Source organism: Takifugu flavidus, chromosome 5 (assembly GCF_003711565.1).
Source record: "Takifugu flavidus isolate HTHZ2018 chromosome 5, ASM371156v2, whole genome shotgun sequence".
NCBI classification, from domain to species: domain Eukaryota; kingdom Metazoa; phylum Chordata; class Actinopteri; order Tetraodontiformes; family Tetraodontidae; genus Takifugu; species Takifugu flavidus.
This window is the reverse complement of record NC_079524.1, coordinates 14,935,954-14,963,742: the sequence shown is the minus strand read 5'-3', so window position 1 is coordinate 14,963,742 and position 27,789 is coordinate 14,935,954. Positions and strand designations below refer to the sequence as shown.

At 40.5% G+C, this 27,789-nt stretch overlaps 1 protein-coding gene and 1 long non-coding RNA gene across 3 annotated transcripts; both read left to right on the top strand.

The window, feature by feature from the left end:
- Positions 1-5,737: 5,737 nt before the first annotated feature.
- On the top strand, positions 5,738-10,396 carry isl1a (ISL LIM homeobox 1a). 2 transcript variants are annotated; one of them, XM_057033001.1, is made up of 6 exons: positions 5,738-5,946; positions 6,230-6,419; positions 7,142-7,401; positions 8,049-8,332; positions 8,704-8,871; positions 9,577-10,396. In XM_057033001.1, exons 1-6 carry the CDS (start codon positions 5,919-5,921, stop codon positions 9,691-9,693), a joined length of 1,047 nt encoding a protein of 348 aa, XP_056888981.1. In that variant the 5' UTR covers positions 5,738-5,918; the 3' UTR covers positions 9,694-10,396. The 2 variants fall into 2 exon arrangements, with proteins under 2 accessions (XP_056888981.1, XP_056888980.1); XM_057033000.1 differs by having other exon boundaries at positions 5,741-5,946; positions 8,046-8,332.
- Positions 10,397-14,249: 3,853 nt separating this feature from the next.
- On the top strand, positions 14,250-27,505 carry LOC130525812 (uncharacterized). The gene is made up of 3 exons (XR_008950585.1): positions 14,250-14,816; positions 24,931-24,998; positions 27,456-27,505. It is a non-coding gene; the product is annotated as an uncharacterized LOC130525812 (long non-coding RNA).
- Positions 27,506-27,789: the final 284 nt, after the last annotated feature.

The window sequence follows — 27,789 nt, the reverse complement described above, 5'->3', positions numbered from 1 at the left end:
GAGGGGGAGTGGCAGCTGTCTATCACTCCAAGTTATTAATTAATCCTAGACCAAACCATGGTTCCAGTTAATTTGAAAGCCTGACTCTTGGCATCACCCATCTGAACCAGAAGACAGAAAAGCCACTTTTGTTTGTAGTTGTATATTGGCCCCCTGCTGGGCCACATTCAGAGTTCCTGTCTGACTTCTTATCTGACTTAGTCCTCAGAACAGATAAAGTCATTATTATTGAAGACTTTAACATCCATGTAGACATTATAAATGACAGCTTTAGAAATGGCTTCATTTCATTACTTGAGTCTGTTTCCTTCCAGGTTTCCTTCAACAGATAAACCAACCAACTCATAGCTTTAACCACACCCTTGATCTAGTTCTGAATTATGGTATTGAGGTAGAACATGTGTCATTGTATCAGATCCCATTCCTGTCAGATCATACTTTGATCACTTCTACATTTATGATTAAGGATTCTTCTATGTTCAGAACACAGTCTTACGACAGTAGATGTCTTTCAGATAATGCTGTAGCTAAGTTTAAGGAAGCAATCCCTGTGCTGATCCCAGGACCACCATGTGCTTCTCCAGGGATCAATCATTATAATCTTAGCCCTGCTGAGGTTGACTCTATTGCTGAAGGTGCAGCAACCTCACTGAGAATCACGCTTGATTCTGTTGCCCCCCTGAAAAAGAAAATAGTAAATCAGAGGAGGTGTGCCCCCTGGTATAATTCACATATTAGGACCCTCAAGCAGACAGTGCGGAGAATAGAAAGGAAGTGGTATTCTTGTAAAATAGACAGCTATCATGTAGCCTGGAAAGACTGTCTGGCAGTTTACAAAAAGGCTAGAACAGCTCATTTCTCTTCTTTAATTGAAGAAAACAAGAATAACCTGTGGCCAAATTAACCAAGAATCACAACGTGTCACAGCCCCTTTTCTCCAGTTCCCTCCTGTCCCAGTACTTTTCCACTGCCCTGCTCACACCACACCCTCTGATCACCACACCTGCTCTCAGTCACTGATCACACACCTGCTCTCAGTCACTGATCACACACCTGCTCTCAGTCACTGATCACACACTGCCCTCACTCATCAATCAGCTCACCTACCAGTGTATATATTCTCCAGCCTCACACTCACTCAGTGCCAGATTGTTTTTCTGCGCTCATGCAAGACTTTCCAGCGTTGTTTCCCTGCCGGATTACCCGTTACCGACCCTGCCTGTCTTCGTTCTGCCTGCCTTGCCTGTTCCCCGGACAACCTACCAGCGTTCTGCCCCTGACTACGACTTCTGCCTCAGCGTCTCTGGTTCCTGTCGGTTCACCTGGTTTAGACTTCTCCGCCCGGCCCCGACTTCGCTGCTGCTCGTCCCACTCCCCGAGCCTGCAACTCATAGACTTTGTGCGGGCCCAGGAGAACGGACTATTTCCTGTGTTTCCTGGTCTGCCTGAGTTCCTGTTTGCCCGTGGGTTAATAAAAGTCATTACTACGGTCCAGCTTTCCAGAGTGCTGCTTTTGGGTCCTAAACTGCACCCGTCACACAACGTTTTAGATCCAAGTATCCCTTCTTCCCTTAGTGGTGAAAATTTCAAGAGCCATCCCAACAACTGGACCATCACCAGATGTGCTGACTGTGGGGACATACAGGGTCTCCAATGTATGAACTCCTTCACCCCTATGTGTTTTTCTGAGGCGTCTTTGCAAATTCAGAAATCCAAGTCCACCACGTGTCTTTTAGATCCCATCCCAACACACCTGTTGAAGGATGTTTTACCATTGATAGGCAGTTCTATCCTGGACCAGATCAATGCTTCTTTAGTGTCAGGTTATGTACCCCGGTCCTACAAGGTGGCAGTGATTAAGCCGTTGCTTAAAAAACCATCACTGGATCCTGATGTCTTAGCAAATTATAGGCCAATATCCAACCTTCCTTTTATCTCTAAAGTTCTAGAGAAGGTGGTGGTGACTCAGTTAATGGAGCACCTGCAGAGGAACAGCCTGTTTGAGATGTTTCAGTCAGGCTTTAGAGCTCACCACAGCACAGAAACTGCACTTCTTAAAGTTACTAATGATCTTATAGCTTCAGATCATGGACTGGTTTCTATGCTGGTTCTGCTGGACCTCAGTGCTGCTTTTGATACAGTTGATCACAGGATCCTGTTACAGAGACTGGAACATGTGATTGGGATTAAAGGGACAGCACTAGACTGGTTTAGATCGTATCAGATAGATACGTTTGCTCATGTCCATGGTGTTCCCTCTTCATAAAGTAGGGTTAGCCATGGAGTTGCACAAGGTTCTGAACTTGGACCAATCCTTTTCACCTTGTACATGCTTCCCTTAGGAAACATTATTCAGCAGCATGAAATAAATTTTCATTGTTATGGCAATGACACTCAGCTATATTTATTCCATTAAACCAGAGGAGACAGAGCAGTTAGTGAAGCTTCAGACCTGTCTTAAAGACATAAAGTCTTGGATGTCTTAAAATTTTGTTCTCCTTAATTCAGGAAAAACTGAGGTCATGGTGTTTGGTCCTGAGCCTCTCAGGGATAGATTAGATCACTCTAGATGCTATATCCTTAGCATCTAGTCTCTCTGTGAGTAATCTTGGAGTAACTTTTGACCAAAATCTGTCATTTAACTCACACATTTAATTAGTCTCTAGTGCCTTTTTTCACCTGAGAAACATTGCAAAGATCATGAAGCTACTGATGTGGCATGATGCTGAAAAGTTAGTCCATGCATTTGTTCCTTCTAGGCTGGACTATTGTAATTCTCTATTATCAGGGCATCCAAACAACTCTTTAAGTAGGCCACAGGTGATCCAAAATGCTGCAGCTAGAGTTCTGACAGGTATTGACAAAAGAGATCACATAACTCATGTACTGGCATCTCTTCATTGGCTGCCCATTAAATTTAGATTTTTTTAAAAAAATCTTCTTCTGACCTACAAGGTCCTCAGAGGTCTAGCTCCATCCTACCTGGAGGAGCTAGTGACACCTTATCATCCCAAAACCATTCTCAGACCACTCCACTCTCAGAATGCTTGTGGTTTACTTGTGGTCCCCAGAGTCTCTAAGGGTAGAATGGGGGGCCGAGCATTTAGCTACCAGGCCCCCCTGCTGTCGAACCAGCTCTTAGTCCAGGTACGGAAGGCTGACTCCATCTCTACTTTTAAGATCTTTGAAAATTCTTATCACAAATTCTGTAGTTCCAGTTAATATCATAGACAGACAAATTCTCATACTCAGGGGGTCGTCTAATCATTAGGTTAACATCTTAGCTGTGCTCTTATAGGCCAAGGCTGCCGGGGTCCAGAAACATGATCACCTGACAGGCCTCTGTCACCCCACTGGGTCATGATTTCCTCTCTTCTCTTCTCCTCTCCCTCTCCCTCTCCCTCTCCTCTCCATTCTATCCTCTACCTGTCCTCCCCCTCTCCTCTCTCTCTACCCAGTCGGCCATCAGCAGGAGGGTCCCCCTACATGAGCCTGGTCCTGCTCAAGATTTCTTCCTGTTAAAGGGGAGGTTTTCCTTGCCACTGTTGCTTGTCTGGGGTTAGGCCCTAGGATTCTGGAAAGCGCCTTGAAACAATTTTGATTGTAAAAGACGCTATATAAATAAAGATTGATTTGAGTTGATATTGATATTGGAATCCCATTTACTCGATAAATGCCATATTATAGTCTCAAGAGAGGATGGATAATCAAAATTGAATGGACTTATCTACCCTAAGAAATCACAGCAGTACAAGAACAATATTGTCCAGAGTCTACCACACCCCCAGGGGCAGGATTGTTAATGAAAAAGTCCAACACATAAGAGATGTGTGTAATACCCAAGAATTTAACATCAGAACCTTGTAGTTCACATTGTGCATTGGAACATGGGTGCTGAGTAGTGAGCTGGAAGTTTCACAAAATGTTTCAGATGTGGAACAAAGTTGTTTAAGCAGTGGTTCCCTTCATGATGCCATAGACAGCCTGCTTGTTCAATGTTTTACATACTGTAGACTCATGTACACAGATGTTAATCATTTACAAGGACAGATTAAATTCTTTGATTGGTCTCATTGATGAGTTCCAGTTGTGCTCTTGGAATCATTTTGATCAGACTCCCACTGGTGAATTTCTCAAGTCTTTGAAATCACCTAGGAAAATTTTTCAGCTTTATCAACAATTCTTGATAGTAAAACCTCCCAACGCTCTTTTTCAGTGAGGTTCACATCAGCGCATGTTCTTCTTTTCTGGTGCGAACTCCAAAAAATTGAATGTTTTTTAATCAGTCAGAGTAGCTTTAGTCTTCCAAACTCATGCCAGCGAGGAACAAATAGTGCCAATGGTGTTCGGTGCACTTGCAGCCATGAGCTGTCGTATGCTGTGCTTCTCTTGGTGAAATTGTAAAAGGGCAAAGACAAAGCAACTATCTGTTAAATACCTGTTACTGGGGCTTAAGTATCTAGCCGTCACTTTCTATTGTTGTTCCCTGTTTTTATTATATATTACATATCCAGTTAATATTGTATTAACCCGTCACGAATATGATATGACGCGCAATACGTTATAAAGTGAAAAGGTTTCCTCAGTTTTGAACTTGTGACAGCAGCTGACAGATTCCAGAGCTTGTCAACGCAGTGGCTTTCACACGCATCAGCTGTGATTTTCCTCTTGAACATTCCACCTCTACTTTTATAAGCACTCTCTTTTCACCGCATCCCAATCTATAATCAAAACAGACTTTCCAAAGAAGTGGGTGGCCAGGAAGATTCCAAACACAGAGAGACACAGAGGAAGAAAACAACCATTGACAGTTTTGGAGTCAATAAGACAATAATAGCAATGATAATAATGGGTTTCAGCATTTTCACTTTTCTCATATCTGGCTACAGGAATTGGTTCCCACCCAACCAGAAGAGTGTTCGTGAAGTGACAAATGGTAGACAGACGAAGTTCACAGCTCTGTGAAGCCTGAAAAGGTACTTTCACACCAAACTGGGAAATACATTTGTTGGAAAATAATTAATAGACCTGAATTTCTACTTTCTACCTTTATATGGATGACTGTAAAGACCATAAAAAATAAATATCCTTTCATATCATAAGGCCATGATAAAATAATTTAAGTCTTAGTGGCTCTTACACTAAAGAGGATGTTAATATAACAACAACAATAACAACAATAATTCTTCTAATAATAATAATTCCTTTTTCGTCTTTTAAAAATATCTTTCTATTAACGTCAGCTGCAAACACAAGAGGGCGTCTACGCGTGTTGCAGCTCCTCCAGCGGGTCCAGGCCCGCAGGGCTCCTTCTATTCTGTTCCCAGCCGGAGTCACGCAGTTCCAGTTGCATTTCAGAGGCTTGTCGTTTTCCTGTATTTGGTTCAATTATTATGGTCGTTAGTCAAACAGTTTTTTTTTTCCATATCGGCAAAAATTAGTAAGGTCGTGTCCCAGTTTGACGTCACGCCCCCCCCGTCACGTTGCACGGACGGTTGGAGATGAAGAGAGTTAAGAAGTCACGTTAAGAACCCAGGCAAGAACACTATACACTATATACTACTATACACTATACAAAGGATGAATAAAACAAAAACATACAAACAAATGTGGCCGGAAAATTCGTGCATGTGTGCGTGCGTGTGGTTGGTGCTGGTCAAGATATGCAGAGCCAATCAGCTGCTCATGCAGATGACGTACTGCTGTCCTACGTAAGCCCCACAGCTTGTCAGAATCAAAGCTTCATACACACCGGGAAAACACACGCACACACACACACGCACACACGCACACTCGGTATCTTAGCCGGACAGCAAAGCCCCTGGCCCGGCAGCCTGGCAGGACGAGCTCCATCGAGGTTTCCAGGTGCCGTGTACCCCGCTGTGACGGTGGACCTGACTTCGCCTTACTGTGAGGACATGGGAGACATGGGGGACCCGCCGAAAAGTAAGAGACAAACTGGACACCAGTCACAGCTACGGCAGCAACTTTGTTTCTGTGCAGGTTTTATGGATAAGACGCATATTACTTGAATCATTCGAGTCATCGGAAATGTTCAATTTGGAGAATTAAATAATATCCTAATAGACGTATAATAATAATAATAATAATAATAATAATAATAATATAATAATAATAATAATAATAATTTGGCCCATGGTTAAATGAGTTTAACTTATAACTGGAACTTGTCATCAGCTTGTGACCTGGCATGCTCGTGTGCTTCCAGAGAAGCGGCTTGTATCTCTGTGCGTCGGCTGTGGGAACCAGATCCACGACCAGTACATCCTTCGGGTCTCACCAGACCTGGAATGGCACGCCGCCTGTCTCAAATGTGCCGAGTGCAGTCAGTACCTGGACGAGTCTTGCACATGCTTTGTTCGGGATGGAAAGACTTACTGTAAACGGGACTACATCAGGTACGACGGCAGGACAAGGACAGGAGCTGGAATTCCCATCATTTCATCATTAATTACATTATCGGATTAAGAAAATTACAGTTAATTCTGAACTATTAAAGAATCAATATGAAGCACAGCCCAAGTTATTTTGGACAGAGAGCCTTTATGAAGACTGTCTAATTTCACTGTCCAATTAATAACCCACGCTTTTACCTTACTAAATTATTTTGTAGACTAGAGTGGGCTCATATAACTTATTTAATAATAAATTAGTCCGATCAAATTGTTGCGCCCCCATTGACACATTATTGACAGATCATACTTTCCAAAGCGTCTGCATGCCGCTATTTAGAATGAATGCATCCGTGATATGAATCTATCAATTGGTGAATCATCGGATCGTTATATAGGTGCTTATTTTTTGGTGAAGAATTGTACATAATGTATAATTTAGTCTTAAAAAAATACAAATTGACATTCGAATCATGTTTGTATAACTAGAGTTAATGCATCATCATCGCTATATTATTATTATTATATTATTATTATTATTATTATTATTATTATTATTATTATTATTACTTTTATTATTATTATTGTTATTATTATTATTGCCTCCCTAGGCACACCCGTTACTATCCTACCAGCTCCAGCACAAAACGTGAAATCAAAAGTGTCTATTATTATTATTATTATTATTATTATTATTATTATTATTATTATTATTATTATGGCTGCAGGTTATACGGGATCAAATGTGCTAAATGCAACATCGGCTTCAGCAAAAACGACTTCGTGATGCGGGCCCGCTCCAAAGTCTACCACATCGAGTGTTTCCGCTGCGTGGCCTGCAGCCGCCAGCTCATTCCCGGGGACGAGTTTGCGCTGCGAGACGACGGACTTTTCTGCCGGGCCGACCATGACGTTGTGGAACGGGCCAGTCTGGCCTCTGGAGATCCGCTCAGCCCGCTGCATCCAGCCAGACCGCTGCAGATGGCAGGTAAACCCGAGAGAGCGTAGGGGAGATTTAAACATGTCATTGCCCAGTTTTGAGACATAATCAATCGTAACCATACCCAACTATGATTTTCACAATTAAGAAAGAAAGAAAGAAAGAAAGAAAGAAAGAAAGAAAGAAAAGAAAGAAAGAAAGAAAAGAAAGAAAGAAAGTTCTTTGCGTCTCACTTCCTATAAAATGGTGTCTTTAATGTTGGTCCCCCTCTCCGCATTCCACTGTCAGTCACCCAAACCAGGCTCGGTGTAGATTAGATTAAGTGGGCGCTGTTGTCAGAAATACTCTAACTTATCACTACTGGGAGCACTGGAAACGTGACACTGGCTCTGCGGTCAGGGACCTGCTGTTGGTCCTGAGATGAGCTGTAGGTGGTAGCTGTGACATCAGGATGGAATTATAGAATCCACAGTTAGAGCAGGTTATTGAATCTGATGAGTCATACAAATTCATCTTTACCTGCATCTAAATATGTTTTGTCCTATTTCGAACAGGAAGGGCCAAGTATTTATATATTTCTTCTCTGTTCTCTTAAAAATAAAATGCGCCAGTAATAATAATAATAACAATAACAATACGCATATTCTGCCAGTCTGTCCCTAGTGTGACGTGTCTCACGTCCTTTCTTACAGCAGAACCGGTTTCCGCTCGGACCCCTGCACTGCGGCCTCACGTCCACAAACAGCCGGAAAAGACCACTCGTGTTCGGACAGTCTTGAACGAGAAGCAGCTGCACACGCTGCGCACCTGCTACAACGCCAACCCAAGGCCTGACGCCCTGATGAAGGAGCAGCTGGTGGAGATGACCGGCCTGAGCCCGCGAGTGATCCGAGTCTGGTTCCAGAATAAGCGGTGCAAAGACAAGAAGAAGAGCCTGCTGATGAAGCAGCTCCAGCAGCAGCAGACCAACGACAAAACGGTGAGGTGCCACATCAGATCTCCATTCAGCACTGTCACACAAGCAATGAAACCTGATCCCGACTCTGACAACTTTGTCTCAAAGTCTTTAACCGGCCGGGTGGGGCTGGGGTGGGGGTCGTCGTCACAAAGGGATGACATCATCGATCGGGAAGTAAACTTGCAAACGGTCATGGTCCGTTCTGTAATTTCTATTTGTTAATTATCTTATTAGTGGTCTCCATTTCTCCCTCCCTCCCTCCCTCCCTCTCTCAGTACCCCCCCCCCCCCCCCCCCCCCCCACACACACACACACACACGCACACACATAGGTTAACACGCACGCATACACACGTCAAATAGAATTTCCTGAACACGTATGTTCTCTTTTAGAATATTCAGGGAATGACGGGCACCCCGATGGTGGCAGCCAGTCCAGAGAGACACGACGGGGGCATTCAGGCCAACCCGGTGGAGGTGCAGAGCTACCAGCCTCCGTGGAAGGTCCTCAGCGACTTCGCCCTGCAGAGTGACATCGAGCAGCCGTCGTTCCAGCAGCTGGTCTGTTTTGTAACTATTACTGCTTATACTGGTGTGATCTACAGTGACAGTCAGAATATCACATGTGCAACATTTTCTGTGACTTATTCGGTCAAGAGTGCAACAACTTCCTCCCCTCAGCGCACAGCCGTGCGTTTTTTTTACTTTATAATATAGATGGTGACGGTCTGTGTTTATGGTTTATTGAGTGAGCGGCGGCCTCTAGTCTGCTTTTTGAAGTCTTTAATATGAGATCATTTATTTTAAGATTTTTTAAGAGCAATTTCAAGTCACGTCATTCATGCGAAATATACAGTTCACCCATTCACCATTTTCCAGAGGTTTTATTTAGGCGCGTACTAGATAGATAGATAGATAGATAGATAGATATAGATAGATAGATAGATAGATAGATAGATAGATAGATAGATAGAAACATCGTCACTTTGCTACAGTAATTGATGACAGAAGCATTTTAGAACCGTCTTTTCCGTTTTAGATGACGCCGACAGTTATCTGGACGATTATATCCATTCTACATGTTCGTAATCGAAGTGGAGTGGTCATCTTAACCATTGACTAAATAAAAATGATTTTCTATTTTAAACTCGACACAGTCCAAGTGACGTAACTGCGGCTCTGCTGCGCGCCTCTGCTACGCGCCTCTGGAGCTCTCCCGCTGCTCTGCTGCGTCCACGCTTCTCACCCCTGCTTCATCTTCCGCAGGTCAGTTTCTCGGAAGGGGGACCGGGCTCCAACTCCACGGGCAGCGAGGTGGCGTCGATGTCGTCGCAGCTTCCAGACACGCCAAACAGCATGGTCTCCAGCCCCATCGAAGCCTGAGGTGGCTGTGGCCGGACAGAGGCGAACGCCACATCCTGCTCATCCCACCACTCCTAGACCACCAAACAACCTCTCGGGTTGAATTTCGACACTGTGAAGACAATCGTGGATTTTTTTAAATTTTTTATTTATTTCTTTTTATTTCTTTTTGCTTTCGATGAACGTATTTGACCACTCATGCGCTCCACCGTTGATTCGGACGAGGAGGAGAGGAGACTCTTTTTGCGGGTGGCACTGTGAACTGTCGACTCTTCACAGATTCTAAATGAAGAGCCCGAGTCCACCTTTGGAACCTAAGAGAGGAGAATCTCAAACTGTGCGCTTGGCCACTTTGAATAGAAAACTGTCGATTTTGGATTTGATAGATACATCTAATATAATAGGCAGGAGGGGAACAGCACTGATTTTCATTTATGGAAATGATTTTCTTTATGATGCGAGTTTTGAAACATTTGCAACAAGGTATACCTCTATTTTGCCACAAGCTTCGTGGGACAATTGTGTGGGTTAATGTCCGTCTGAGTTTTTTCTTTCCCAAAGATGTGTATAATAATTTAAGATGAGTACGTTAGCTCCGGAAGATGTTTGTTTGTTCCTGTGCAGCAAAAGTTACTGATTATTTATTGTCGAACATTTGCCACCTTTTGTGTAACTTTCGTAAAAGAAGTAAAAAAAAAAACAGAATAAATAAATACAATACAAACGTGTTTGTAGAATTTTCTATTAGAATTTATAGTCCTATCGGCGCTCGTGGGTGGTGTTAAGATATTTTTTATCTTATTATTATTATTTATTTATTTTTCCACGCTGGTCCCATGGTCGCCTGGTTGCTCCAGTTCCGATATGCAGCTCTGGTCTCTCGGTGGAGCTTGCGCGTTCGCTCCGTGCCTGCGTGTCCGTCTTTGCGCCTCCCTGTCACACTCCGAAGACATCAGGTCGGTTGGAGACTTTAAATTGTCCCTGTGTGTGTGTGTGTGCGTGTGTGAACAGTGCGCGTGTATTCGTACCTGGCTTCAGCAAACCCCGCGACTCCGACAGAAGGCAGATACGGATACAGATGATAGAGGAGTGAATGTTGCGCTGGCTCACAAGTTGCAGTTGAACCAGCAGTTATTCAGGCTGCCAAAAACATGGCAAAAAAACTCAAAACTAATGCCATCTTCGTAGTTTATACCAGATCTTTCTGCAAACAAAATGCATTAATTTATAAAATATCTTTAACAAGTATAAAATAATGTCTTAATTAGCGTTTAAAATTTGGTGTTTACAGAGTTTAAAAGATGGATATTTGTGAATGTGCTGGGGTCATATTTCAAGAACGATACACATGTTTGTGTTCTTGCTGTATCGGTGCGGCTGGCGGATTTTGATACCGCGCTCTTAAACTCTGGGTTCTTCTCAGATGAGTTTTGGGCAATGTTGTTGCAGCCTATCATGTAGGTCACATCCAGGCGATGGGACCGTTCCTATTCTGTCAGACCAAAAAGCATCTTCACCACCTTTTTGATGGTTTAGCATTTTAAAAGGTGGAGGTAAAACTGCATCCAGTTTTCCATGCCGCTGCATCCAGGTTTTTAATTATATTGTGTAGCAGCATATTTCTTAGAAAGACAACAGAACCAGTACTTTGATAATTATCCCTGTAAAAATAGTCATTTTAATTTAATGGCACATTAATAAAACTTGCTATGTCATTTAAAAAATCAAACTGGAACAAATGAGCACCAAACCATTTAATCATTTATGTGTATGAAGTAGTTTTTATACATCACATTTTTCTTCACGGTATGTAGAAAAGAAAATGCTGGATATTGTGTCTTCATCCGCTAAAGTCAGTGAGGATCTAATTGTGTTGAGTTTTATTACTGTTATTACATTGCTGTCATAGTCAGCAGAACCAGACTAAAACCAACTTTGGTTTGTAGTTCTGAGCAGAAACTGTGTGATGAAGGAAAAAGAAGGCAAAGAAAAAGTTCCTTTCCTCCCCCAGCACACCCTTCCTCACCTGCTGTTACTGCATCATTCCATCCAGACACTAGTGATGGGGGGAGTGTCACTAACAATCCAGCAATGCTCTACAATTTTTGTGTCAAGATTCACTGTATTTTCCACCTGCTGCCAGCTGCTCCCAGAAGTTCAATAGTCCTCTGAATAATGCACTTAGCACATGCAACCATGTAGAAACACAGCAGAAGGCTTGTCTGATTCACCATTTAAACACATTTACTTCAACTGTTTTCCTCCAACTACTACAAAACAGCCCCAAAGTGATTTATTTATGTCTGTGTTTTGGTTTGTTGCATGAAAGTAGAGATAACCTGCAGGAAATGCTGACATTTTTGTAAATGTCAAGATATAAAGTCTGAATGTGAAATAATTGGTACTTGGCTACTAACATATTAATTACTGCGTTATTTGACTGAGTGATGCTGTTACTTAGCGTTTTGGTAGTGGATTCTTATTCACCTTTAGTGTTTTCTGCTTAATGGAAATAGTGTGATATGAAATAGTTTCTTTGCTGTAGACTGCAGAGTTACACTGCCGGGAGGAAACAGAAAAGAGCATTGAGTGCCTTTCAAAACTTAATTTGTGACTTTTACCTCCAACAAGATTATGTGACAGCCGGCAATTGTTAGGAAAAGAACAGATGTCATGAACAGATTAGAATGAAAATTTCAGGAAGTGTTGGACGAATGGGCCGGGGAAGATCCCATTAAATTTTGGCAATGCTGCCGATTCTGGAGGGAACGCAACCTTTGATCTTCCAAAGGTCATAGGGGATGATCAAAGCCAGAATGCTTGCAACAAACTGTTATGTAACCTTGTCTATGGGCGTGTCATATTTTGGGAAATGAGCTGCTTGTTAATGCTGTAGGATTTGCAGTGTACCAGTGGGAATGAATTAATAATTTTATAGTCAAGCAATTTTGGCCCAGTATCAAAAAAATTTATTCTTCTAACATTAAAAGTGTTACATAACTCATTGTTCTGTTTCTGTGTTTTAACAGTGTGGTCTGATGCAAAACCCTTTTGTAAATGTATTAAATGTGGCTTGGAAAAATTAAACTGGATCTGAAGACAGTTTACCAGTTTTATTTTATAGTTCAGCCACAGCTCCATGGACAGAGGTCAGGACAACAAAATAGCAACTCATTGGGCAAGAAACTCATTTAGAAACCTTGATTCAGAATTCGGATTTTATATTAAATACTCTGGACTTGTTTTAGATCTGATCATGTACCTGATTTCCATATTTCCCTGGACTGAAATGATTATTTTCATTATAGATGAATCTGTTGTTCTGATTAGAAATCCCTTTCTAACCGCAAAGGTTGTCCTCCAAGTCTGAGACCGCACCACGCTGCAAGTCTTGGTTTGCGAGTTAAACCATCATCTTTCACAAGATCCCCCTCCCACTTTGCTCATATGAATGTTTAAAACAAAGATGGGTTACACGCTACATACACACCAGGTGTAGCTTTGGAGCACTCCAAGTGATGTGTTGTCTGCTAACCTTCGTCCTGTTGCTATCCAAACCTCTCTCTGGGTGAAAATGATAATGCACTTGGCTTTAAAGCACTCAGACAGGCACACCACCCAAGAGTTTTGACCTCACTTGTTTTGATATGTTGAATGTGCATATTCAAGGTCAGTGGTGAAATTGGCACAACATTGGGAAAATGGCTCGAGAGAGAGAAAAAAAATCATTGAAAACACTCTTACCTGGTATGCATATCACACCAGGATATTGATTCTGGCCTCTGCAATTTTAAGCAAGATGGAAATTCAAGCAATTGTTTCCTATTGTTTACAAAGAACAACCATGTGCTATTCACACTGGTTACGCTTCACCATCATTGTCATGTTTGTCTGTGGTTAGAGAAATGAATAAAAAAGGAATTCTTACACAGATTATAGCACTTAAATTGTCTCCTCGAGCTAACAGTATGTGAGCTCGGGCCTCCTTATGAGTGTAATGCCTTCCTTATAGAAATGTAAGGCCTGATGTTATAAATGTGTTAATATTTAGAGCTGCTTGCCATTATTGGTGGTTTATGGATTTTGGTTGAGGCTGATTATGATAAACAATCCTGTATGTTAGTGATCAGCAGCCCTGTTTCTGGTCCAGATGCCTCCATGTTCCTTTCACCCACCCTGTCCAAGGCCCAGTCTCCCCATCCTGGGATGAGTTGAAGCAGGTGCGCAGGTGTATGTGTGTGTATGTGTGTGCATGCACAGGGGTGCTTGTTTATGGGGGGTGGGTACAGACACATGTATGGGACTCCCCCTTTCCTGTAACCTTTTCCAAAATGTGTGTGGGTGGTGGTGTTGGGGTGCCATTGTCTGATAACACCTTCTTTCTTTCTTTCTTTCTTTCTTTCTTTTTCTTTCTTTCTTTCTTTCTTTCTTTCTTTCTTTCTTTCTTTCTTTCTTTCTGTCTTTCTTTGTAAAAGCAAACCTGTCACACACAAACACACACACACACACACACACACACACACACACACACACACACACACACACACACACACACACACACACAGAGACACACACACGCAACCAAAAAACATTTGGACCTTAAACGTGCATCCTCTTACTGCGGGACAGACAAAAAACAAAGAAAAATATTAATCAAGAAAATATTTCTTTTTTTTTTTTTTTTTAAATTCTCCTGATCAATGATCATTCTCCTTCAGAAAGTTGATTTTAAAAGTACAAACCCACATTTATAGCAAAACCTGAACAAGTGAAACATAGATTCATGGACAGGGAAAGACTTTAGACAGGGCTTTCAGAAAAGGAGTACTTTACGTTATTATACTGCACGCTGTCACGTATGGTGCTCAAAGGAGGAACTCATTGGCTGATTGTAGGGATGAGGCCAAGGCTGCTGGAGAGCCACTTCCCGTTGAGCTCTTGAGTTGGATGCAAGCTTCTGCTCTTGAAAAATAAATGGGCTCCTCATCGGGTGGATCCGTAATGAGTCATTTGCAGCCATGACAACAACATGAAAACTGCAGTCTGCAAAGTTCAGAGGTGCCAAATAATGAGAAGAAAAGAAGAAAAGAGTGGAGTACTGCACAATATCTTTAGATTGATCAGTAATATCTGCAATATGTGTGGTGAGTGTGCAACCTGTGTAAAAATCTACCTGTCTGTCTGTCTGTCTGTCTGTCTGTCTGTCTGTCTGTCTGTCTGTCTGTCTGTCTGTCTGTCTGTCTGTCTGTCTGTCTGTCTGTCTGTCTGTCTGTGTTTTTCTCTCTTCTGAGGGAGACAGGAGCACAAACAAGCATCTATTTTATGTATTTTATGTTTTTCACCTCGTGACTGAAGCTGCACCACAGTGGGTGGTTGCCTGTTGTCTGTTTGTCAAAGGTCCAATGGTCTTGTCCATTTTGACATTCACATGGGAACAGTAATGATCCTAAAAGCTGCAATTAAGCTGACTGTTGCGTTCCAGGGAAGCGCGTAGTGCCGGCGCTCTGCTGAACCTATTATTCCCACTGGGAATATTCCCTGCACGGCAGCATTTTCTCTCCCTCCTTCCTCCCCTTTTCAAGATAATTTTACTTTTATTTCCAATCATACAATAAATCCTGTGCACATTTTTTTTTGTAATAAATATATTTCATATATAGTTTGAATTCCATTGATTCATTAATAAATTATGTTTTATTGTGGTTGCTCTATCAAGTATTATGTGAAATCCCATTCTTCTCAGATGAATTTTCATGGCGCTCAGGTTTTCAAAATGATAAGATTAGGAGATTATGTGTTTGACTGCCTGTTGCAGTATGTCTGAAGTTTATATTTGATATATACATAAATGCAATAGAATAATATACAGTAATTCCACAGAAAATATTTTGTGCAAAGACAAAATCTAAATGCTGCTCTTAAACCAAAGAATGAATAAAAATTTAAACTTCAAATAATTATTTTTATTTTCTCAGTCTAAATGAACAGAAAATATGTCAGCAAGCACAATTCAGGAGCTATTTATGAGAAAATTATTACATTAACTGATTTGAATTTCATCAGATTCAGTTAATGTGATATAAAAATATGACATTTTGCTTTTATTATATTTACTTGTAGGTTTTTTAAAAGAAGAAATGTTAATATGAACTGGAAATGCCCAAATTGTTTTCATACTTTCTTTATTGGAAAAACTGGTCAGTTATGTTTTCTGCTGTATATAGAAAAAATTGACACATTACTCAAAAAATCAGCTATAACGGGTCAGCTTTAACTCAGCTGTACATTTAGGCACCTATTAATGCCCTAATTAGTGATCGATTGGAGCCTGTAGCATTGATAAAACCCGAAACACTCCAAAACCCTTAACTGAATCCATCCCAGTAACAGCGTAAATAACTCATATATATTTATTAAAGCATCTGAAATAACCCTCGTATCCTGGAACATGTCAATATCATTCCCAAAAATGTGAGACATGGAAAAAATGGAGCTTACTAAATGGGTCATTTAGCAAATTTACATCATGAATTAGCTGTAAAGGCAAACGTTCAGGCTGGTCTGGGAACAGACAACAATGAGACGTACAGTAAAACATGAGGTGGGCAATTTTATCAGAGCCCCTTCTGCAAACATGGGGGAAAAAGGGGAAAATCATTTTAATTAGCTAAGTGAATGTGATTTGTTGAATGCGAGTGGAGCCAGGCGCTCTACTCTGCACATTAAAATTGGTCTAATTTTCTTTGCAGAAAGTCCCACATGAGCAGCCCTGGCCACAGTCAATCATGTTAAAAGCTGCGGGTGCTTAATTTGATTTACCAATATAAAATGCAAATGAGGTGATCAAGTGGAGTGGAAGCCAACAGTAGGAGGCTCATTTAAGCCATCACGTTAAATGGAAAGAGACAGAAGAGTGGCAACGTAAAGAATGTTCTAGCTTATTTGTTTCATTAGTAATAGAAAAAAATATATTAGTAAAGGTGATTGTTTGGCACATTGACATCAGAAAGAAACACTCTGCAGCAGCCATAAATCCTGTTTTTTCACCCTACATGTCTGATTTTCAACCATAACTTGACTCTTTTTTTTTTTTTAGATGAAAAACCTAATTAAATAAATGGAAGATGGCACAACAGTCCCTTACAATTGTGAATTAGATAATGCCTGTAATTAGGCCTGCCAAGACTTGGCCATATGCCTCTTTACGGCACTCAGGCAGGATGAGGATGCAAAAAACCCAAATCAAATAACTACAGAGAACTCTCCTGGGATTCGACAGTCATCTATTGCATTATATACAGAGTTAGCAAGCATTGTTCTCTTTTCTTACTTTTAGAAAGCTGCAGGCTGAACCACTGAACCAATATGTGCCTATATTATGTTGTTAAGACACGAGTCATGGGTGTTTTACCAATTTCAACACATTTGTTGTTATTTTATGCAAAACTTCAAATGTATCTTGCTCTTATCACCTCAGGCTGAAATAATAGACTGTTGCCAAGAGAACATCCTAGTTACTAAAGAGACAGAAACTTATTTTATGTGAGTTTTTATCCATTTGTACTGTTCATTCGATGACTAGCATTAGCCACCTTAAAAAATGCTAAATTTTATGTTTAACAGTTTATTATATATTTTTATTATATATATTCAACAAATTACCTTTCTGAATTCACAACACATGTTGTTATACTTTACAAGTGTTTCTCTGTGGCTTTTAAACATATACATTATGTAAGTAATATATGTATATCTGGTGGATTTGGCCAGATATTATTTATCATATTAATATGAACAGAAACCATATTTGCGGTCTTTGTTGCTGAAGTGCATGTGTCAGCAGGAGTGAGAGAGCACTGAAAGCCAGCTCTCCAAAACAGATAGAGACCACTTAGTAGCGTCTAGAAGCCCTTTCTTCCATAAACGTGCTACCACTATGCTGTCTCTGTTCTGGAGTCTGTTCAGGGATTCAGATACTACACAAAGAGATTACAGAAAGGCCTCTTATCCTCTCCTTGTCAGCAACTGACTGACATGAGCTGTTAACTTTCTATTTTAGGAATCCGGCTTGGGTGTTCTTGTCAAAAGGAACCCATGAAAAACAGAAGTGACTATGGAGTTTCTTTGTTCCACTAGGGTAAATCCTCTTTTCCGTGCATTTATCCTTTCATGGGGAGAAGGGGCTAAGCTTTCATGGTACTCAGGGCTTGTAGGAGAGGAGTGAGGCTTTTCCTCTATTTACAGGTGATAAACACTGCCTTGTTTTTGCAGAGGCCTTGGGATATTTTGCATTTTGCATAAACTTAGTTTTCAGTTATGCTTTTCAGAACTGTTTTTGATATGACAAGAAAACAGAAAATGAAACTGGTCCAAGGTGTGCATATATGTCAATATCTCAGTTATAACAAAAAAAAAATACTACTACACACACAAAGAGTACACACAATTTTGTACATACACAAAATTCTGACATTCACCTTAAATCTGATGAGTAAAACACAAAGTAACAATAAGAACAATCTAAAGCAATTACAATACAATACAATACAATATATATATATAAACTTTTATTTTATTTTTCAGTTGTCAAATGATTTCATGAAATGAGAATTAGAACAGAAGTGGTGGTGATAAAGAGTAGCTGAGAAAATATTGATGTGCTGTTGTCCGAACATGAAGGCTTTCCAGGAGAGCTATTAAAAGTATCTGAGTCCTGTAATGGTCCATACTGGTCTCACTGTGCAGTAGTGACTCAGCTGCAGGATGCCTGACACAGCTAGTTCTTGGATGCAGGGTAGGGGCTCTTCTTTGACTGTTCTGTGAGTCACCTTGTTGTCTCAACAGGGTCAGCTGTAGTGATGTGTGGTTGTCCTGCCTGTTACCTGTTCTGGCTTCCCACAATATATACACACCAAGTGTGATATCAATAAGCTCATCTGTTACTCAGAATCAGAATCAGAATCAGAAGAAGGTTTATTGCCATTGTTCATGTAATACACAGTATTACACAAACTAGGAATTTGTCATGGTGTGCCGCTGCGACATTCAACATAACACTAGACATCAACACCACACTAGAATAAGATAAATAAAATAAAATAAGACTTATATACAGTATATACATAAATAGTGAGTGGTAAGAAATAGTGCAGGTCATTGCTCATCTTGATAAAGCAAATCCAGCTGACTCAAAAGAACTTTCATGTCTTAACATTTAATGCCTCTAGTTATTGCACCAGACAGGTTAAAAAAAAGCCATACAGAAACACATCACAATCATCAAGGACATAAGCGACAACATCAACCAGTACGGTGGTGGGGATAGTTGTGAGTGAAGAATGGAGGCGGTTGATATTACAGCGATGGAAGTAAGCAGAACTGGAAATCTTGTTTATGTGCAGTAAAAGAAGGGCTGCTCTTGAGGATGATACCTAAAGCTTCTGGCCTTAGGGGAGACAGATGACTTATAAATTCATACTGAGAAACTGTCGGAATTGGAGACTTCAGCTTTGGTGATTAAAATATATATTGCTAAGTTAAAAAATTACAGAGATTTTAAAAAAGGATTTATAGTAGTTTGGGCTTAAAGTTTCCAAACAAAGCTTCTTTAATTCTTATAAACTAACGTGAATTCATTTGTAATTTAAAATAAATATTATTCATTCGCACAGGTCAGTATTTACTAGCTGCACCTTTGGCTGCAGTCACATGACTGAGTCTGAGCATCTGTCTCCATCAAGCTGAACATCTGAACACTTTTCCTATCCTTGTTAAAGAGTTGCAGCTCTGTCACACTGCTCTGGGATCAGAAGTGAACAGCTGTTTTCAAGTCAGCTTCAAATTCTAGATTGGACTGATATTTGGGCTTTGACTCTGCTCCTCCAGGACCTTCACCTTGTTTCACCCTCTTTGAGCTATTTCTGTCAAGCATCTGTTCTTGTTGGAAAATAAATCTTCTGTCAGGTTGTAGTCCTCCTGTAAACTGAACCAGATGGGCCTTCAGGATTTGGTAGTAAGTTTCTACATTCATCTTTCCCTATACATTTACAAGCCTTTTAGGATCTGTTGATGAGCAGCTGCTCCAGAGCCGGATGCTGCCACTACCATGCTTTACAGTGGAGATGGTGTGTGATGTTATGTGCAGTGTTTGCTGTTTGCCAAACATATCTAGTCTTATGACCAAAAAGGCCCCATCTCTGTCTCATCTGAGCAAAGAACCATCTTCTAGTTGACCTTGGAGTCTCCCAAATGCCTGTGGGTAAATTCCAGGTGAGATTCCATATGAGCTTTTATTCAGCACTGTCTTTGTAGCATTTTCCAGGCCTATACTTGATTTTTAAATGGAATTATCTTCATACTCTCTGAGTTGTTTTGAGTGATTGTTTTCATGATCAGTGTTATAGGCATGTTTATAGGCAGAGATTGATTCTCATAGAATCAGTTTTACAGCAGCTGGATTGATAATGTGGAGAATAAACAAGTAATAATGAAACATTTTTTCCCTGAAAAAAGCCAATCGTTCATGTGATGGGCTGTGGTTTAGTGGCGTTGCATTAGCCTCCATTGTGCACAACAGGGAAGTGACTTTCTAAATCTTATAGCACTGCGGGTAGGATTGAACTGAAGGGACAATTCACTTCCTTGAGGTGGAACAAAGGGAGGAAGATATTCTAAGTTAGGCTTGGTTTGACTTAAGACTGGCAGCATTGGTGAGTAGAGCTTATGCAAAGTGATGGAAAAGTGGAGGCAGTGACACAGCTGAGTGCTGCTCTGAGATCTTGGTTGGCTCAATGCTTGCCCACCATTTTGAAGTCCAAGATTTGAATCCTCAAAACTCTAGGTCAGAGGTTGAGACTGGTTATAACTACATTGCAAAAACTTATTAATAACTTACTAATTATGAGGTAAATCAAGATTGAGGTGAACCACTGACACCAATAGAAGTTATATGGTTAAGGTGGATACGATGACAGACTTGAATGTGTAATATTAGTCATAAAGAAGGAAAAATAAAGGGGACAGAGTCTGATTACGATTGTGAGCACATTATAAGCTTAACAAGTGGAGGACTTTGATTTCCCAATGATCACAAATATTTGACTTATTAGTGAGATAGTGTTGACAGAGGCAGAATAGACAGTATTTAGTGTCTGCAGTTAAAATTGTGTGGAGAAAGTAATGTTGATGAATATTTACAGTATTCTCTGTTGTGCCGCAGACATCCTAGGAAAGGTTGTCTGGTGGATGGTCATATATCCCACAATGCATCTCACCGCAGCTGTTCAGATGTATATACGACATGAGTTCACAAAACAGTATCTGCATACTGTGAATTGAGAAACAACCACAAGCTTTGTGGTGCTGCGCCATTTCATCTTGTCTTGTGCTTGCTTGATGCCACAGACTGAGTCTACCAGCATTTCAGTCCTGTCGAAAGTCTAGATTATTTAGAAGTTAAATATAGTTAGGTGTAGTATAGTTCACATTTATTGTTTATTTGTATGCTCAGAAATTAAATAGATAAAAAAAATGAGGTCCTTAATTTGAATACACAATCAGAAAACTAGTCTTGCCAGGTAGTAAGTTCTCTTAAAGTCGCTCCAGTCTCTGAATTTAGAATACTGGGTGTGGCAGAGTACCAGGATGGGAGCCTGTGAAGGGGCAAAACTAATTTTTTGATTGTCCTAAGGTTTCCATGAGGTTATATGGATTTTTATAATGTGATACCTGGTCCTTAGGTGGCTTTAATAGGTTTTGATTGGGAGGTTGTTAACAGGATCTAACTGTGATAAAGTGATCAGATTAGTTTTGAATAATGGCAAGTTATGGCTCAAATAAACTAGTTTATGGTCAGAATTAACAATGTCACAGATAGTGCAGCTCAGAGGAGTTATACCACTGAAGCAGTTGAGATCCAAGCTGCATAATCTAGAGCATGCATCATCAACGCAGTCTGATGAGAACTACAAATTAGCCAGGTTTTCTGACTTACCAGGTAGAAAACTGCTTTTACAAAGGAAACTGGGATCCCAGGTAGGAGTTGACAAAACCTAGCTGGGTTGCAGGCATTGTAGGACTGGGTTGATACTCATTTCTCTACGGTGTTCAGGCTGCAGTTTAGGTGCAACCTATTGCCTGAAATAGACATGCTTCCAAAGAGATATTTCATGTTTCTTCATCCAGCTATGCCTGAGATACCAACAGAAAGAAAAGGACTGAGGGTAAGGGGCAGCAAAAAGTGTGGAGCGAGAGCAAGGCTGAAACAGCAGAGAGATAAACACCAGCCGCTTCCTTCAGTTATCTGGCCAGTGTGCATTCAATGGGCATCAAGACAGATGAACTGCTGCAATGATAGAGCCAGTTCTATGATACTTTGGGACACTATCTAGGCTCGACCATGACTGCCAGCTGACTGGCAAGAAACATGACTGTCTGCCTGTAATTAAAAATAGTTACTTACAGTGTTATAGTCACAGAGAGACCATGTAGTTTGACTTACGTTGTCCTATCACCCCAGGGAATTCCCTCAGCCATTTTTCATCATGGTCTGCATCCACCCTAAAGCAAAAGCATCTGCAGCTTATGATCTCATCATGACTACACTTTACAGATTTGAGGTGATTTCACTTGACTCTCCAAAATTGGTTTTGGTGATTTTATGACTGTCGTGCTGATTTCTATTCTTCTAAATCTATTGATCAGTGCTATCGCTGTTTGCACCAGTATTCTAATTTCTTGTGAGAAGATTTCTAACAGCATCAAGCAATGGGCAAGTGACAGTATTGAGACTACAAGGATTCCTCGAAGGACCAAATCCTTTCTTTTCTGTATTTGAGTGGTTTTCCTCTGGATATCATCCAGACTCTGAGCAGGAGGGCAACCTTTTCATACCAGAGTTGTTGTCTTGACTCACTCATAGCCTCAACTGATCCATTGTTGTCTTGCTGCCAACCCCCAACATCCAACTCTTACTCGGGATGCTTGAGTTTGAGCAGCCTCTTGCGCTGAGGGAAGACTTGAAATTTAACTACACCTGAACCTACCTAATCAGAGAGCAAGCTCTAGGTTTCTGTAAATCCCCCACAGCCAATCTAAATTGTAACAGGCATGAATTGAAAATATTGGAATTCTTTCAGCTTATTCTTGTTATTTGTTAAAAGATTTAGATTTGATGTTTTTGCATGCTTGTCAAGGTCACTTACCTGACACATATGGGACAGAGGTGGCAAAGCTTGTCAAATTTTGATAAGGCTTCACATATCCTGTGCCAGAACATAAGGTGGACTGTGCCACATAGCTTGCATGTAGCTATCAATAATGCAGCATCTACAGTGTGCACAAATGTCTGAACACCTGAGACCTATAATTTTGATCATCCTTTGTGCTGCAAAAAAATATTCTGCAGATAACTTTGTACAGTGGACAGTGTAAATTGTTTTTTTTAAAATGTCATTTAACTATATGTGGTGCAAACATTTTGATTTACCTGCCATTTAGCGGTTGGGAGAAAAAAATGCCCAATTAAATGTTTAATTCAAAAGGATAAATTTTGGCTTTTTATTGGGCAGGACTTTTTAGATTAATCCATATTGCTTGCAAATTTTAAAGGAACTTCCATCCGATTGACAGGAAAATGCTAATATTAAAGCTTTTAAAGTAGTTGTGATGTGTGATTCTTGTTACGGAACGGTTAAGGAGGCCAGGACCCAGACGCAGAGTGCAAACAAAAGGTTCTTTATTAACAAAGTATCCAAGGCGATCGAACAAAGTAACAGCAAAACTCCGAGAAAGTAACAACTGAACGGGCGAACGAAAAATCACCATCAAAAATGGGAAAAACCGACAGGAAAAGAAACAACAGAAAGAAGTGATAAAGCACTGAACAAACTCACTCGACGAAGGAATAAACGATGCGAAGGGCTAGCAAACACGGGGAGCTGGAGCTTGGTTCAAAAGACACGAACAACAATCCGGCACGGGCTGCTAGGAGGGGCGGCGTTAAGTAGGTGCTCGTTAATGCGTAACAAGCTGCAGGTGCGCTGGAGGCTCAGCGCTCTTTAGAGATCGGCCTGCCCCCGGATGCCGTCCAGAAACCGAACCACAACAATTCTCAGTCCAATACTAATGCTAATAATAACAATACTACTGCTACTGCTACTGCTGCTGCTACTACTACTACTACTACTACTACTACTGATAATAATAATATGTCCAGTTTACTGCATTTATCAATCAATTTTTTGAATGATTGATTGATAATTTTATTTCTAACATGCAACTGTCCATCTTCTAGCAGCGTTTCCTTAATGGGGTTGCAGTTTCCTTTTTATATATTTGGTATAAAAATTCCCAAGATAATTTCATAATAATACATAAAAGAGTTCTGGTTAATTTAGCAATTAACACTTGAAAATGTAAGCGCTGCTCAAATGACAGCCATGCCCATGGCCAAGTAAGAAACCGTAACTGTTATTTACTGTTTAACATTGCACACGCGGGATCTGAATACTTCTTTCATTTCTCACAAGTACTCTTCCCACATATCTGTTTTTCCACTGATTTATGCAGTCAGTCTGAAATGTATGACATCTATTCAATCCTGTATTTAATTTGGCAATTGCCATCAATTTGACTTTTATAAGAGAGTATCTACATGCATTAGGCACCACAACTATTTCACTTTGGAATATGTATATGTAGAGAAGTCAGAGCAAAATGGCACACTGGATTTATTCCCCACTACTTGAAATATATTTGTGGAAAGCACTTGGCATTCCTGTATTCTTGTCACTACAGACTAATCGCACAAGTCAGAAATAATGACAAACGGTTGATCTTTGTGAATAATTTCAGCAGATATCAGAGATTCAAACACCTGCCGCAGTCTTCAGTTGTTGAATATTTATTTTATCCTGGCAACTCTGCACCTAAGTAGCAATGAATAATTCCATAAAGCCCACACTGTCAGTTACTCAAAATTCTATAAATCAACACAGCAAATTAGGTGTCAATGAGAAGCTTATAACAGCCCACTGCTCCATTCATCTCCAGAGATGCTGAGCAACCAGGGGTGGGACAAAATGGTTTCAAGGCAGTGGGGAAAAAAAACTGTTCCATGCAGTCCCAATGAAGTGAATAAATGGTCACCTCCTATAGGAAAACACTGTGAAACTATAGGAATGTACAACAATTAAAAAAAATAATCTAGTCAGTTGTCTTGTGATAAGGTTGACTTGTGCTGATTCTTTTCACATTTAGGGGGAAGCTGAGCTGGGAAGCCCTTGCAGTATTTGAGACCTCACCGCTGGTTTGCTTCCTGCAAGCTGGTACAGACAGTCCTTAATTTACAATTTAAAATTCAACTCAAATTGCTATCTTTCCTCTTTTGTCCATTTTTTTTCATCACATAAGTGTCATTTAAACGGTGATGTACCGTCAACCCTTGGTCTCCTACAAAACATCCTAGGCATAATCAGAATAATACGAAGACCAGATTGTGTTCAGAGTGCAATTAGTAATAAAATATCAAGGGATAAGAAGAAATGTGGCTACGCCAGCTGGAACTTCATGAAACACATGTCTGAGGAGGCAGCCACAAATATTAGGTCAACAGAAAACAGAGCAAAACATCACGGTCCCATGTGTGGCAGGACTGTGAAAGGAATTTGATCCAAACAACTGGTTTGCCCACCAAAATGTTGTGTATGTGGTCCAGTGCATTGAGGAGTGATCCGACCTTCAACCTGTGAAGATCTAAATGACCTTCACAGAGACCAAAGGACTCTGTGCTGGCTGGGTAGAACGGTGGGAGGAGTGAAGGAAGCCAATTATGTTACCTTTGATGTTCTCCTTTTTTGTTTCCACTCCAGCTGTTTAGGTTTATCACGATGTTGGGTTTGAGTTCTACAGTTCTACAAATATGAAAAAAAATATCTATATTTCTTCTGGAGTTGTTAGAAATAAAAAGTGTGATGTGTGATGATTACATTGATGATGATGATGATGATGATGTATGAGTAACACTCCTGTTTTTCTTCTGTTCTGCATTGTATAAATGAAACATAAACAAGCAAATGGAATAATTGCCGAACAAAGGGAGAAGGGAGAGAGAGCTTATGAGTGTGGGGGTACTGGGGGTGTGTACTAAGGGTGTTTACTGGGGTTGTGTACTCAGGGTGTGTACTGGGGTGTGTACTGGGGGTGTTTAGTGGGGGTGTCTACTGGGGGTGTATACACGGGATGTGTACAGATCATGCAACCAAGCAGAAAATTCCTGGTTGCCACAAACTATTATTATTGACTTAAACCAACTGTTTCACTAGTTGTACACAGAGAACATTAAAAATCCTAATAAGGAAATATTCATTGTTTTTGGGTTTTCCATTCAAAATAACCCAAATGCTATTCCCAAAGTAGGTCTCCACCCCTGAATCAGAGGTCAGGTTTAAAAAAAAAGATGATTTAATGAACATTTTAAAGACATTAGTCCTGGAATTTCCAGGTGTCTATTATCATTCTCAAAGTAGAAGTGATATGAGCATATTTAAACCAAACATTGTGAATACTAACTTTTTCCTCTTTCCTCGGTGCAATTGTCCTGGCCTTCATGTGACTGAGGGTGAAAATAGCAGCTGAGTGTAGGAAATGGTGTCTCCATCAGTGTGATACAAACACTCTTTTCATTGTCAGTTGCCTCAACTAGAAACAGGATATCAGCCTCATAAACCACATGAGATTTGAACTGAGACATGATAGTTGAAAGAGAACTGAATTAAGACAGCATCCTGTATCCTGATATACTGCAAATTAGAATTGGCCTCATCAAAAAAACAAACTGTCACTCTCATTTTATTTTCAATGTTGCTTCCAATTCAAAGTTTAAGAAGCACTGTTGCATCAAACTGTTGAGCCCATAAAATTTACTGCATGCAGAATCTGTCACTCCTCATTATCCCAGTTAAAATTAGGTGTTAAAATCAGTCACTGATTCACTATTCCCACATAGTGAGTTGGGGCAAGTGGACTACTTACAACACACTGATAAGCTGAAAACTGGATTTCAGACACTAAACTGTCGCACTTTAAATGGATTCATAGTGTCGCATAATGAAAATGTAACAGATCACAAAGGGGCTGGTCATGTAATTTGAGATATAATTTTACTACTGATAATTAGGTACTGAACAAAAGGTGGTCATTTCTTGTTGTAATGCCACATCCTTAATAATTAATTAAAAAATTATTCATAACAAGTTGACTGTGGAACCAGCTCCCAGTCCAGGAGACCCCATCTCTACTTTTAAGATTAGCCTGAAAACCTACCTCTTTGAAAAAGCTTTTTATCACTAATTCTGTAGTTCCAGTTACTATCATAGACAGACAAACTATAATACTTAGAGAGTCGTCTAATTATTAGGTTAACATCTTAGTTAAGCTGCTATAGGTCGAAGCTGCTGGGGACCACAAACATGATCACCTGACAGTCCTCTGTCACCCCACTGGGTCATGGCCTCCTCTCCTCTCCTCTCCTCTCCTCTCCTCTCCTCTCCTCTCCTCTCCTCTCCTCTCCTCTCTCCTCTCCTCTCCTCTCCTCTCCTCTCTCCTCTCCTCTCCTCTCCTCTCCTCCTTGTAGTTGTATGCTGACCTACTGACCTCCGACCCCGCTGACCCACTCAACTTGACTCTACTGGCAGTTTTTTTAAATTAATATAATGTATTTCTATGTTCTCTACCTATTCTCTCCTCTACCTGTTCTCCCCCTTCTCCTCCCTCTGTCTACCCAGCCGGCCATCAGCAGGAGGGTCCCCCTATATGAGCCTGGTCCTGCTCAAGGTTTCTTCCTATATCAATAAAGATTGATTGAGATTGATTATTTGTGTCCTGTGCAACTACAAAGGATGTGGTATATATTTGATCATTAGGGAGCTGTACACAGCTTTTCACAATACATTATGGGATACACTGAGCACGCTGAGTAAGAAATAACAATCCTAAATTAACAAACGGACACCCTCACAAGATGATGAGCTCATCAACTAGTGCACTGTTTGTATGTTGTAATAATATGGTATATTTTTATATAATTGATAAGTGGTAGATTTATATAGTACCCTTTGT

Bases quoted from the DNA above. Each gene is read 5' to 3' on its own strand.
- isl1a (XM_057033000.1), top strand. From the start codon at position 5,919: ATGGGAGACATGGGGGACCCGCCGAAAA. The intron at 6,420-7,141 runs GTACGACGGCAG...TTATGGCTGCAG, and splicing joins TGTAAACGGGACTACATCAG to GTTATACGGGATCAAATGTG. The intron at 7,402-8,045 runs GTAAACCCGAGA...CCTTTCTTACAG, and splicing joins CAGACCGCTGCAGATGGCAG to CAGAACCGGTTTCCGCTCGG.